This window comes from Tachyglossus aculeatus, chromosome 15 (genome assembly GCF_015852505.1).
Source record: "Tachyglossus aculeatus isolate mTacAcu1 chromosome 15, mTacAcu1.pri, whole genome shotgun sequence".
NCBI lineage: Eukaryota > Metazoa > Chordata > Mammalia > Monotremata > Tachyglossidae > Tachyglossus > Tachyglossus aculeatus.
Window position 1 is genome coordinate 108,040 of NC_052080.1, and position 13,704 is coordinate 121,743.

At 49.7% G+C, this 13,704-nt stretch overlaps 1 protein-coding gene across 6 annotated transcripts in view; it reads right to left on the reverse strand.

The window, feature by feature from the left end:
• Window positions 1–13,704, reverse strand: part of DMD (dystrophin) — a 553,630-nt gene that overhangs the window by 82,176 nt on the left and 457,750 nt on the right. For all 6 annotated transcript variants that reach the window (XM_038757062.1, XM_038757063.1, XM_038757065.1 and 3 more), the window contains one exon: window positions 11,437–11,583. In XM_038757062.1, the coding sequence (XP_038612990.1) occupies window positions 11,437–11,583 (147 nt within the window). The remainder of the gene's footprint in view (window positions 1–11,436; window positions 11,584–13,704) is intronic.

Genomic DNA, 13,704 nt, shown 5'->3' on the forward strand with positions numbered 1-13,704 from the left:
CCACACAGAGAACACCTTTACGGACTCTATATGTTGCCAACTTGTACTTCCCAAGCGCTTAGTACAGTGCTCTGCACACAGTCAGCGCTCAATAAATATGATTAATTACGGACACGGCGGTTGCGCAGATGACTTGTCGGAACAGCGTGAGCCCAGCTGCATTTTTCTCCGCCTCCTTCCACGTGGAAGCGGATTCCCTCCAGGGTTCCTCCTCTTGCTCTGTTCCCCAAGCCCCCTTCTCCCCCCGGCCGCGGCCGCAGTCTGCATCCCGTAAGCACCAGGAAGAGGTGAGGACGGCTCGATCACCGGGGTCACCGAGCGGTAACGGAGAAGCGGTGGGGTTTCATAAAGTGCTCTCTGAACCCAGAAAGCGCTCAAGAGATATGACTGAGGCTAGAGGACCGACTTAGGAGTCGGAAGGACCTGGGATCTAATTCCAGCTGCACCACTTAATGATGGCATTTATTAAGCGCTTACTCTGTGCAAAGCACTGTTCTAAGCACTGGGGAGGTTACAAGGTGATCAGGTTGTCCCACGGGGGGCTCACAGTCAATCTCCAATCTCTTGATCACAAAACCACTACCACACTGAGGGAAATGTGTGGGATCCACATCTTTGAGAGCCAAAGGGACAGCAGAGATGTCACACGAATAAAATGAGCACCAGATCAAATTCATTCATTCATTCATTCATTCATTCAATCATATTTATTGAGCGCTTACTGCGTGCAGAGCACTGGACTAAGCGCTTGGGAAGTCCAAGTTGGCAACATATAGAGACGGTCCCTACCCAACAGCGGGCTCACAGTCTAGAAGGGGGAGACAGACAACAAAACAAAACATATTAACAAAATAAAATCAATAGAATAAATCGGTACAGATAAAATAGAGTAATAAATACGTACAGACATTCATTCATTAATGAATTCCCCTCTGGGTATTCTCTCTCAGCGCTTAGTGTTCATTCATTCATTCAATCATATTTATTGAGCGCTTACTGTGTGCAGAGCACTGGACTAAGCGCTTGGGAAGTAAAAGTTGGCAACATACAGAGAGGGTCCCTACCCAACAGTGGGCTCACAGTCTAGAAGGGGGAGACAGACAACAAAACCAAACAGATTAACAAAATAAAATAAGTAGAATAAATATGTACAAGTAAAACAAATAAATAAATAGAGTAATAAATACGTACAAACATATATACCGGTGCTGTGGGGAAGGGAAGGAGGTAAGGCGGGGGGGATGGAGAGAGGGAGGAGTGTGACCTTGGGCTAGTCACTTCACGTCTTTGGGCCTCAGTTACCTCATCATTCAGATCGGTATTACGACTGGGAGCCCCAGGTGGAACAGGGACGTGTCCAACCTGATAACTTTGTATCCAGCCCGACAGTTAGTACAGTGCCTAGCACGTAGTAAGTGCTTAACAAATACCATTAAAAAAAAGAATGGGTCCACAAATAATAATAATAATAATGACACAATAAGCGCTTACTATGTGCAAAGCACTGTTCTAAGTGCTGTGGTGTTTACAAGGTGATCAGGTTGTCCCACGTGGGGCCCACGGTCTTCATCCCCATTTTGCAGATGAGGTGACTGAGGCACAGCGTAGTGAAGTGACTTGCCCAAAGTCACACAGCTGACAAGTGGCAGAGCCGGGATTTGAACCCATGACCTCTGATTCCAAAGCCCGGGCTCTTTCCACTGAGCTCCGCCGCTTCCCCAAACAACTAGAAAATACTGATTATCCACCCACAGCCCTTCTTAGACTTATAAATCACTAAGAAATTTAACAAGATCCCGCATCTGTAACTGGATTGCTTCTGCTCAGTCAAAACTCGATGGACCAAAGAAAAAGGGGGCAGGGATGTAGATTCATTTCCGTGTTTTTGAAATTCTTTCTAGTTAACACTGTTAGACAAGAAAGCAGCCTTTTCTGTAAAGACTTACTGTCAATACCAAACTTTTAGAAGTATTAATGAGGCTTTCCATGCTAGTTTATTAAAACAGAACACCTGTTTGTCTATTTTAGTGACGCCCAGACTCTCAAAGTCATAATCCCCTTAAATTTACTGCCACGGCATTCGCTGCCTGGGACCGGAGTGAGGCCTGCTTGGACTGGGGGATGGATGGGCTCCTGCAGACCCCTCGGGCATTGCCCAGCACGTTCCCACAGCCCCTGCCAGCCTCTGAGACACCTCTGTGTCTCAGATAATAATAACAATAACAATAATGACAATAATAATAATAATAATAATAATAATAATAATGCAGGATATTTGTCACGTGTCTCCCATAGGCCAAGCTCCATAGTTATCACTGGGGTGGATTCAATTTAAGCCGATCGGACACAATCCCCGTACAACTTCGAGCTCCCAGTCTAAGGGACAGGGAGACCAGTTATTTTATCCCCATTTTCCAGAGGAGGAAACTGAGTCGTAGGGAAGTTGTGAAGCAGCAGGGCCTAGTGGACAGAGCACCTGGACTGGGAGCTAGAGGACCTGGGTTCTTATCCTGGCTCCGCCACTTGCCCTCTATGTCACCCTGGGCAGATAAATTCACTTCTTCCTGCCTCAGTTCCCTCATCTGGAAAATGGGGATTAAGACGGTGAGCCCAGTGTTGGACGGGGACTGTGTCTAACCTGATTGTCTTGTATCTCCCCCGAATACTTAGTTCAGTGCCCGGCACATAGTAAACACTTAACAAAGGTCATTTAAAAAAAAAACAACACAGCACCGCTCCACGGCAGCAGAGACTTTGGCCGTTACAAATGACTTGAATCTTTTTAAACAATATTTTCTCCAGTTCCGTAGCTCTCACGCTCGAGGTCCCTCCTGACTGTTTTCCATATTCAATTTAATTCCGGGTTTGGGTAATAGGTCTCCTGAAAACTCAATACGGACAAATGTGGGGAAAAAAAGGTAAAAGAACCAGAGAGCTAACTGGGCAGCAGCCCGGGGAGTTCAACGGGAGCCCTGGCGGAGCGACATACGGAGGGGAGGGACGGGATACGTTGGGCCTCTCCATCAGTCTGTCATTCGGTGCTCCGGATTGGCCATCTGCTCCGTGCGGAGCACCCTGCCGTCAGAAAATTTCCTACTGCTGTCATTTACTTGGCACGTAGTAAGCGCTTAACAAATGCCGTCATTATTATTTAAGATGAAAAAGGCCCAAACTCTGAAAATCCATTTCTCCCCAGAGGTATAACTCTTTCATCAGGGATCTGTGTCATATTGATATACCCAAAATGGTTGTGTAGGAAAATATTAAGCAGAAGTGCCAAACGACAGCCATCAGCTAAATCACAAGAACGTACCTTTCTGTTATGCTTTGGACACTAAAATCTGTTACGGCAAGAGGAAGGCTGAGGGCAATGGCTGCTCCAGTACATTTTGGATTAAAAGGACTAAATAAATGGAAAGACATTTAATTAAGGCTCTGTTAGTTTTTCCAAATGCTGCTAATTGAGCTGCTATCTAAAGTTCAATCTTCCCCAAGTCCCCCTTTCTGAGTCTTCTGCTCATCGGAGAGCGGTGGGTGATACTCAATGCAACCGATATATTGTCAAAAGAAAGTCCCTCCCCAACAGACGGAGGTTCAGCAGCGCTCAAAGAAGCTGACGTTTTCACGGGATTTGCGCCATCCTGGAAGAAGACTGATGACTCACGCCCCGTGTACACACACACACAGGATGTGGACACACCGTAGCTTTCCTATCTGCTCTGCTCCATTGCCCAGGCCCACGTGGAATTTAAAGTTGTCTCTTTCCCTCTCTCTCTTTTCTCTCTTTTACTGCCCTCTGACCTCGGGGTGATTAAAAGCCGGTAGGAGGGTGAGGGAGTAAGGGCATCCCTCGGGACCCTCTCTGAATGAGCGATTTCTGCCCTCTGCCTGTTCAGCATCGAGCCAAATTCTCCCCCAGTGAGCTCGGGGCTGCCAAGCAGACGCCGGTTCCTCCTCCTTCTCCCACATAAGGGCCAGAAGCATGTCCCAGGACGCCCTGTTCTCCCGTATTTCCCGCTCGTTCGCCCTTGACCACTGTCACCGACCCATCCCCAGCACGATGCGATGGCCTGACGTCCCCATCGTCCCACGACCCAACGTTTTAGTGGAAATCGGGGTTCGGGCCACGTTCGGTCCACATGACTCTCGCCCGGTGCCGTCGAGGCCTAGCATTTCAGGAGTCCACGGTGGCTGGCCGAGGCCGGGGGAACGGGTGCCCGTCGGTGAACTGGCCCTTCGTCCGTCCCCCGTCGCTTCTGGCCGCTTCCCTCCCGCTTTGGAGTCCGAGCCGGACCGAGTCTCATCGTACCAGGGCGCTCAGGGTTTCGAGCCCCTGGCTGGAGTCCCTCTCCAACCCCGGGGACCGGGGCTGACCTCTCTCCGGGGCCCGCCCCACCTGTGGGTCGGAGGGCACGGCGGAGAGGCCAGGCTTGGGGCGGCCCCCTCCCCACCCCGATGCCCAAGACCGGTGCTGGCCAGGGCCGGCTAACTTCAGCAGGGGAAGACCAAGACCTCACCTTTGCCCAGGTAATACTAATAATAATAATAATGGCATTTATTAAGCACTTACTATGTGCAAAGCACTGTTCTAAGCACTGGGGAGGTTACAAGGTGAACAGGTTGTCCCATGGGGGGGCGCTCACAGTCTTCATCCCCATTTTCCAGATGAGGTAACTGAGGCCCAGAGAAGTGAAGTGACTTGCCCAAAGTCACACAGCTGACAATTGGCCTAGCCGGGATTTGAACCCATGACCTCTGACTCCAAAGCCCGGACTCTTTCCACTGAGCCATGCTGCTTCTCTCTCTCTCTGGCCTGGATCAATCAATCAATCAATCGTATTTACTGAGCGCTTACTGTGTGCAGAGCACTGGACTAAGCGCTTGGGAAGTACAAGTTGGCAACATCTAGAAACGGTCCCTACCCAACAGTGGGCTCACAGTCTAGAAGGGGGAAACAGAGAACAAAACAAAACATATTAACAAAATAAAATAAATAGAATAGATATGTACAAGTAAAATGAATAAATAGAGTAATAAATACGGTCAAATGTATATACATATATACAGGTGCTGTGGGGAAGGGAAGGAGGTAGGCGGGGGGGATAGAGGGGGGAGGAGGGGGATCAATCAATCCATCAATCATATTTATTGAGTGCTTATTGTGTGCAGAGCACTGTACTAAGCGCTTGGGGGATGCCAGTCTGCCACTCAGAGACCAGGCCTGGCAGACACCGGGCTAGTAGCATTCCCCGAGGATGAAGAGGAGGATGAGGAGGATGACGCGGACACCTCCCCACAGCTGGTGAGCAGCTGTTGGGGCCGCAAGCAGTGGGCATGGAGGGAGGGGAGCTGGGAAGCTGGGTGGGGATGGGAATTTACTTCACGTTCTCACCACTTCCCGCCACTCTCCGGACACTACCTCGCACCAGGAACCCGCTCATGCCTACCGGTCGATACCGGGGTAGCCAGACTCTCCAGGAACCTCCAGCCAGCCAACTCCTGAGCTCCCCGCCTCCACCAGAGGCTTCTGGAAAAATCCCAATAGCTGGGAGGCACCCTCCGGGCATCAGAGTGTCGGCTTCTTGAGGGCAGGGATCGGGGCAAGCTCCGGGCGCGGGGCTTCGCCCTCATTTGTCACGCCACGAGCAGCGGGGCCCAGTGGAGAGACAGGGCAGTTCCGGGGGTCGGAAGGCCCTGGGTTCGAATCCCAGCTCTGCCACTTGTCTGCCGGGTGACCTTGGAAACGTCACTTCATGCTCTACGTTTGAGTTACCTCATCTGTAAAACGGGGATTAAGACTGTGAGCCCTGTGTGGGACAACGACTGTGTCCAACACAATTACTTTCTATCTAAGTGATGGGGTTCGTAGTAAGTGCTTAACGGATACCGTAAAAACAGACAAAACCTCATCTGTGTGAATAACTGATTGACTGCTGGCCGGCCTTACCTGCCTTGTTAAAGTCTTTCTTCCGATTTTCCGGTCAGGCCTCGCCGGACCTGTTGATTTTCACATTCCAATCACAGTCGCCGGCCGAGGAACCACGGGTACAGCACGGACACTTTTCAACCAAGGTACCGACGCCGAGGGGTCGGCGAACCGAATTTCCCCCTCGCACGTAGCTCACCGTGCCCCGACTTACTGCATCCAGGTTGCCCTTCCCGAGGGGCCCCCTCGAGATTAGAAACCAATGAGCCGTGTAACGGCGGACGGGGCACGACTCTGCGGTGAAACGCCGCTCTTGTTAATGATGCAAACCCCAAAACAAGACTATAACAAGCTCTTTCTGGAGTCCGCTTTTTCCTACGCTTTCGCTGCCCCTCGGAGATACAGACAAATTACGTGAGGAAAATATTTCATCATTCCCCTTTAGCAGGCATACAGAAGGCTGATCCGTACACTCTACATCATCACGTACCTACAGATTATGTCTTTCCAGTCTTTCGAGAACATCAGCCCTTGAAATCATTCATTCATTCATTCAATCCTATTTACTGAGCGCTTACTGTGTGCAGAGCACTGTACTAAACCTGCACCCCATCCTTGGCCTTTGGGGTTCATCCCTGGGGTGCTGTAGATGGGCGTCATCTGCCTTCCCTTCTAGACCGTGAGCCCGTTGTCGGGTAGAGACCATCTCCATATGTTACCGACTTGTCCTTCCCAAGCGCTTAGTACAGTGCTGTGCACACAGTAAGCGCTCAATAAACACGACAATGAATGAATGGATGGATGAATGAAAGCACAAGACAACAATAAAGAGTTACAATCCCTGCCCACGATGGGCTCAATCGATAAGTATCTACTGAACCCCCACTTTACGCCGAGCATGCAGGGGAGTACAACAGAAGAACAATAATAATAATACTATAATAATAATAGATAATAATAATATTAATAGATGATAATATAATAATATAATATAATAATAATAGATGATACTGCATTTGTTAAGCGCTTACTGCGTGCCAAGGACTATACTGAGCGCATCAGCAAATTAGGTTGGACACAGTCCTGTCCCACATGGGTCTCGCGGTCTTAATCCCCATTTTTTACAGATGAGGGAATCGAGGTACAGAGAAGTTAAGTGACTTTCCCAAGGTCACACAGCAGACAAGAGACAGAACTGGGATCAGAACGCAGGCTCTTCCGATTCCCAGGCCTGCTTCATTTTGAACAAGTCAGGGAGTTTATTTTGAGGGTTATTAAAGCAACCTTGGTGTCAATAGCCTGTGTGGAAAAATGATGACTTCTCTTCCAAGGTGGTGATGGAAAAGTGCCCAGAGATGTTACGTTATACAGTCTTCTGGAGGAAAGAAGTTTTTTTGGATTCGATTACCACAGTGTGCTTTCATGTTCTGAAAGGTCACCAGGTTTATTTATATTTATAATATCCTAAAGCTCAAAAAAAATTAATGTCATATATGTTTGTACATATTTATTACTCTATTTTACTTGTACATCTTTACTATTCTATTTATTTTATTTTAATATGTTTTGTTTTGTTGTCTGTCTCCCCCCTTCTGGACTGTGAGCCTACTGTTGGGTAGGGACCGTCCCTGTATGTTGCCAACTTGTACTTCCCAAGCGCTTAGTACAGTGCTCTGCACACAGTAAGCGCTCAATAAATACGATTGAATAAATGAATGAATGAACTACCTGTCTATAACAGACCAGCATTTACGGAGCATCCACTAGGTGATGGGCACTGTACTGAGCTCCCAAAGTGTTGCCACGCTATATATCACATGTGCAGGAAGAAGAGCCCTCTTCCCCAAGGGCTCAAGGGAGTCTCAACCCTACCTGGACATCCAGCGATGGTGCTCTGGGGCCCTAGACAATAATCCGAATCCAATCAGCCAGTTGGAAATCTGGACGTCCATGCAGAAAGAGCAGGGCCCGGGAGTTGGAGGTCCCAGCGCCGCCATTCGCCCGTCTCTGTGACCTTGACAATCAATCAGTCGCATTGATTGAGCGCTTACTGTGAACAGAGCGCTGTACTAAGCACTTGGGAGGGCTGGCGAACAAATTCGCTGCCCACAGTGAGCTCACATTCTAGAGGAGTCACTTAACCTCAGTGTGCTTCACTGTAAAATGGAGATGAAATATCCATCCTCCTTCCCTCTTAGACCGTGAGCCCTTTATGGGGCAGGGACTGCGTCTAATTGGCTTACATGGTGTCTATCCTAATGCTTAGCGCACTGGTTGACATATAATGAGCGCTTTAACAAATACCAGGTTTATTCTTATCAAAACTATCAAGAGCAGAATTTTGAACGTAATCAGAGTCCCCACAGCATTTCTGCACGTGCCTGTCATTTTACTTATTTATGCTTCTGTATTCTAATATCCGTCTCCCCCTCTAGACTGTAAGGACACTGTGGGCGGGGAGTGTGCCTGTTTATTGTTCATTCATTCAATCGTATTTATTGAGCACTTACTGAGCACTTGGGAAGTACAAGTTGGCAACGTATAGAGACGGTCCCTACCCAAGAGCTCAGTACGGTGCTCTGCACACAGTAAGCACTCAGTAAATACCATCGAATGAATTCGTTCATTCACTTTATCGGATTTAGACTGTGAGCCCACTGTTGGGTAGGGACTGCCTCTATATGTTGCCAACTTGTACTTCCCAAGCGCTTAACACAGTGTTCTGCACACAGTAAGCACTCAGTAAATACCATCGAATGAATTCGTTCATTCACTCTACTGGATTTAGACCGTGAGCCCACGGTTGGGTAGGGACCGTCTCTATATGTTGCCAACTTGTACTTCCCAAGCGCTTAGTACAGTGTTCTGCACACAGTAAGCGCTCAATAAATACGATTGATTGATTGATTGATTGATTGATTGATTGAGCGCTTTAAGTACAAGTTGGCAACAGTGTTGAGAGACCGGTGCCGCCACGACTTCCAAAGCTTTCTCACTTCCCCTTCCAAAAATCCCCACCAAATTCATCCTCTGGTCGGGGCAGGGCGCTTTCCTTCAACGTGATCAGAACAAACAAAATCCCCCAGAGCCGCTGCCTTAAAACGTATTCCTCTTGACAACGCTCTGAGCTCAACCAACCTTGGTAGGAAACAGAATACTCTTAATTATGAATACATTAACTAAATTAGTAACATGAGATGGATACGCAATTAAGGGGCTGTTAATTGAAACTGGAAACACAGCTGTGCTCAGCTTGGAGATGAATCACTGCAGTAATGACGCAGCTGTTTAGGCCCGGGGACCCTGCAGCCTGGAGCCCCGGGCCCCCGATACGCGCTGGGTCGCCGCGACGGAGTCGAATCCCGGGAAGGCCGGGAATCGGGGCTTCCAGGGACGGTCACTTGGGCCCCCCAGACGGAGGATTTAGTGTTATCCGAACGCCGGCCACTGGATTCTCCGGCTTTCGGGGGACGTCCGTCGGGGAGCCAAAGATCAACATCTGGCTCGGAGTGGGGGAGGAAGGAAGGGAGAGAGGCAGGTGTCAAACCTCTAATTTGCCAGCAAGACCGGGCCCGTTTGGAGCCGGGAATGCCAGGCAGGTGTGGGCGGACTGTCATTTTCCAGCGCGAATGGAGAAGCCACGTACGGGGGTTAGGCAAAGCCCTGGGGCAGAACGGGGGACGGCGGGGCGAACGCACTGCTTTTCTAGGCCAGGCTCTCAGGACCGTGCTCAATACTCTAGACTGTAAGCTCACCGTGGGCAGGGAACATCTCCACCAACCCTGCTTTACTGAACTCGCCCAACCACGTAGTACTAGACGCTCGATAGACGAGACCGATCGAATAGCTGCCGTTGACGGACAGAGAGGGATCCGGGTAGCCCTTGGGACGTGCGGCCTTGAGGGGCGAACTGCGTGGGGACTGGTGGGCACCCACAACGTGGCCAGGGGGTGGGCCAGGGTGGGCTCGGCAGCTCTGGGGTCTGCGGACGGAACAAGGGGTGGGGATGACCTGCCTCCAGCCCCCAATCCCCTTTGGCCCCGTCCCACCCTGCCGATCAATCGATCCATCGCTCGATCCTTGCCGACAACTGGGGAAATGGTCGCGGGGTCCCCGGAGCCCAGGAACTTCGGGCGAGGTGGTTTCATCCGTCCAACCGGAGATCTGGCAATGGGGGGCGACTGTTTCAGGGCACCCCGGAGCCCGGGACATTGAGGGTGACTGTTTTAGGGCCTCTCCCAAGAGCCAGGCTGGCTGCCGGGGAAGAGGCTGGGGCCTGCTGACCGCCAACGCTGAGCGTGACTGTCTTCAAAAGCCCACCGTCCACCCTCGGCTCCAGGGGAAGCACGTCTCAGCGACTGCTGTCTTTCCGACGCCGGAGAAAAGCACGATCCCTATCAAGATCTGCCTCAGGGTCCGTTTCCACCCACAGCTTCCCAAGTCACGCTACCGACACATTTTCTCGTTCACCAAATCCCCTCGGTTCTACCTTCACAACGTCTCTGGTTTCCGGCCTCCTCCCTCTCCGGCCAAACTGCTACCACTCTGAGCCAAGCACTTATCGTATTCTCTACGTTGCTGACCGCCCCAGCCTTCTCAACGACCTCTCTGCCTCCCGTTTCGCCCCGCTCCGGTCCATCCCTCACTCTGCCTCCTGGATCATTTCTCTAAAACGATCAGTAAGCCCCATATTGGACAGGGTCTGTGTCCGACGTGATTAGTTTAAACCTTCCCTAGTGCTTAGTATTCGTACTTCCCAAGCGCTTAGTACAGTGCTCTGCACACAGTAAGCGCTCAATAAATACGACTGAATGAAAGAGTGAACGTCCTCTCGTCACCTCAAGCTTAGCACGTCCGAAACTAGAACCCGATCAAGAAATAACTGGCATTACAGCCCAATTCGATGGAAAGCCCTTGACGGATGTCCAGCCGCTCCAATTTCTTAAGGCCAGATGCCCAGGGAGTGTGAAAAAAATAACCAAACAGAATCTCTCCCTTTTTTAAAATGGTATTTGTTAAGCGCTTCCTATGTGTCACTCTGTGGCTCTGTACTATTCATTCATTCATATTTATTGAGCGCTTACTGTGTGCAGAGCACTGTACTAAGCGCTTGGGAAGTACGAAAACTAAGCACTAGGGAAGGTTTAAACTAATCACGTCGGACACAGACCCTGTCCAACATGGGGCTTACTGGAGCCCAGAAAAGGCCAAGATCACACAGCAGACAGAAAGCGAAGCTGGGATTAGAACTCGGGTCCTCCTGATTCCCAAACCCAGGCTCTATCCATAAGGACATGCTGCTTTTCCAGCATCAGCACACCGATCAATCAGTGACCCCCCACAGGGTAGGGTAAACGGGACCGTCCGTGAACGCGAACTCCAGAAACGCCCACAGATGATGGGCTTCCTCCGATTTCGGCTTCCTCCCCTTCCCTTATGGGAGCTTAATGGTCACCCAAAGCCATCCCGGCCCCGTCCTCAGAAATCCCAGCCAACGGACACGCACTGACCTGCAGGAGCTTCCACCGGGAGTTGAGGTCTTCGAGGCGGTTCAGGTTGCACGGAGAGAGCGGGATGTCCGACGCGGCCAGCTGCTGGCCAAGATCGCTCACGTGGTTCACGTTTTCCTTCAGGGCTTCGACTTCTGCTCCGAGGGCCTACGAGAAGCCACGGAAGCCAACCGTTAAAACGGGAATACGTCCGGCGCCGGCCCAGTGGGAGGGCTGGAACGAAATCTGTCTAAAATCCCAATTTCACTAGATTTCTGTCCGGCAGAATAATAAAAATAATAACAATAATGGCATTTGTTAAGCGCTTACTATGTGCAAAGCACTGTTCTAAGCGCTGGGGAGGATACAAGGTGATCAGGTTGTCCCACTCGGGGCTCACAGTCTTAATCCCCATTTTACAGATGAGGGAACTGAGGCCCAGAGAAGTGAAGTGACTTGACCAAAGTCACACAGCTGACAATTGGCGGAGCCAGGATTTGAACCCATGACCTCTGACTCCAAAGCCCGGGCTCTTTCCAATGAGCCATGCTGCTTCTCTTAATCAGAGGAGCAGAGCGGCCCGGTGGACGGAGCTCGGATCTGGAAGTTAAAAGAACCGGGGTTCTAATCCCGGCTCCGCCGGTCATCTGTTGGACGACCTTGGGCACGTTACTTCACTTCTGCGTGCCTCAGGACCCTCACCTGTAAAATTCCTGCATTCATTCGTTCAATCGTATTTATTGAGTGCTTACTGTGCGCAGAGCACTGGACTAAGCGCTTGGGAAGTCCAAGTTGGCAACATTTAGAGACGGTCCCTACCTGACAGCGGGAAAATGAGGATGAAGGCTGTGACCCCTGTGAGAGACAGGGACTGTGTCCAACCTGATTATCTTGTACAGTGCTCTACACATAGTAAACGCTCAATAAATATGAATGAATTCTGCTGTATTGTGCTCTCCCAAGCACTTAGTAAGGTGCTCTCCACCTTCGTAAGTGCTCAGTAAATATGACTGATGGATTGAAAAATGGGGATTAAATACCCGATCGCCCTCTTGCTTAGATGGTGAGCCCCATGTGGGACAAGGGACTGTATCCAACCTAATTGTTTTGTATCTACCCCAGCGCTTAGAACAGTGTTTGACACATAGTAAGCACTTAACAAGTACCGGAAAAAGAACACTCTGTTCTATCGTCGTCTCCCGAGCGCTCAGTAGAGTGCCGGGCACACGGTAAGCACTCAATAAGTTCCATTTTTGTTGGCAATGTTGATGGTACGTGCAAGATCATGGAAAGCGTCCGGCCTTGGGAGGCAGGTGACTTTGGTTCTCATGTCTCTATACGTTGCCAACTTGTACTTCCCAAGCGCTTAGTACAGTGCTCTGCACACAGTAAGCGTTCAATAAATACGATTGATTGATTGATTGATTGATTGATCTTGTATCTACCCCAGCGCTTCAAACAGCCCCTGGCACATAGTATGCGCTTAACAAATTCCATAAAAAAGGAAGGCTTTGGCATCCCCTGTACCCTTTCAGTACTTGATATTCCCTCCACTCGCAGACTCACGGCACTTTTGTACGACAGCCTTTCACCCTGCCATTTCCCCTACCCGGAATTGATTCCAATGTCTGTCTTCCCATCTAGATAATGATAATAATAATAATAATATTAATAATAATAATAATAATAATGATATTTGTTAAGCGCTCTGTGCCAAGCGCTGTTCTAAGGACTGGGATAGATACAAGGTGATCGGGTTGTCCCACTTGGGGCTCACAATCTTGATCCCCATTTTCCAGGTGAGGTCACTGAGGCACAGAGATAATAATAATGATGGCATTTATTAAGCGCTTACCATGTGCAAAGCACTGTTCTAAGCACTGGGATAGATACAAGGTGATCAGGTTGTCCCACTTGGGGCTCACAATCTTGATCCCCATTTTCCAGGCGAGGTCACTGAGGCACAGAGATAATAATAATAATACTATTAATAATGATGGCATTTATTAAGCACTTACTATGTGCAAAGCACTGTTCTAAGCGCTGGGGAGGTTACAAGGTGATCAGGTTGTCCCACATGGGGCTCACAGTCTTCATCTCCATTTTACAGATGAGGTAAGTGAGGCACAGAGAAGTGAAGTGACTTGCCCAAAGTCACACAGCTGACAAGTGGCGGAGCAGGGATTTGAACCCATGACCTCTGACTCCAAAGCCCTGTGATCTTTCCACTGAGCCACGCTGCTTCTCAATAATGATAATGATAATAATGACATTTATTAAGTGCTTAGT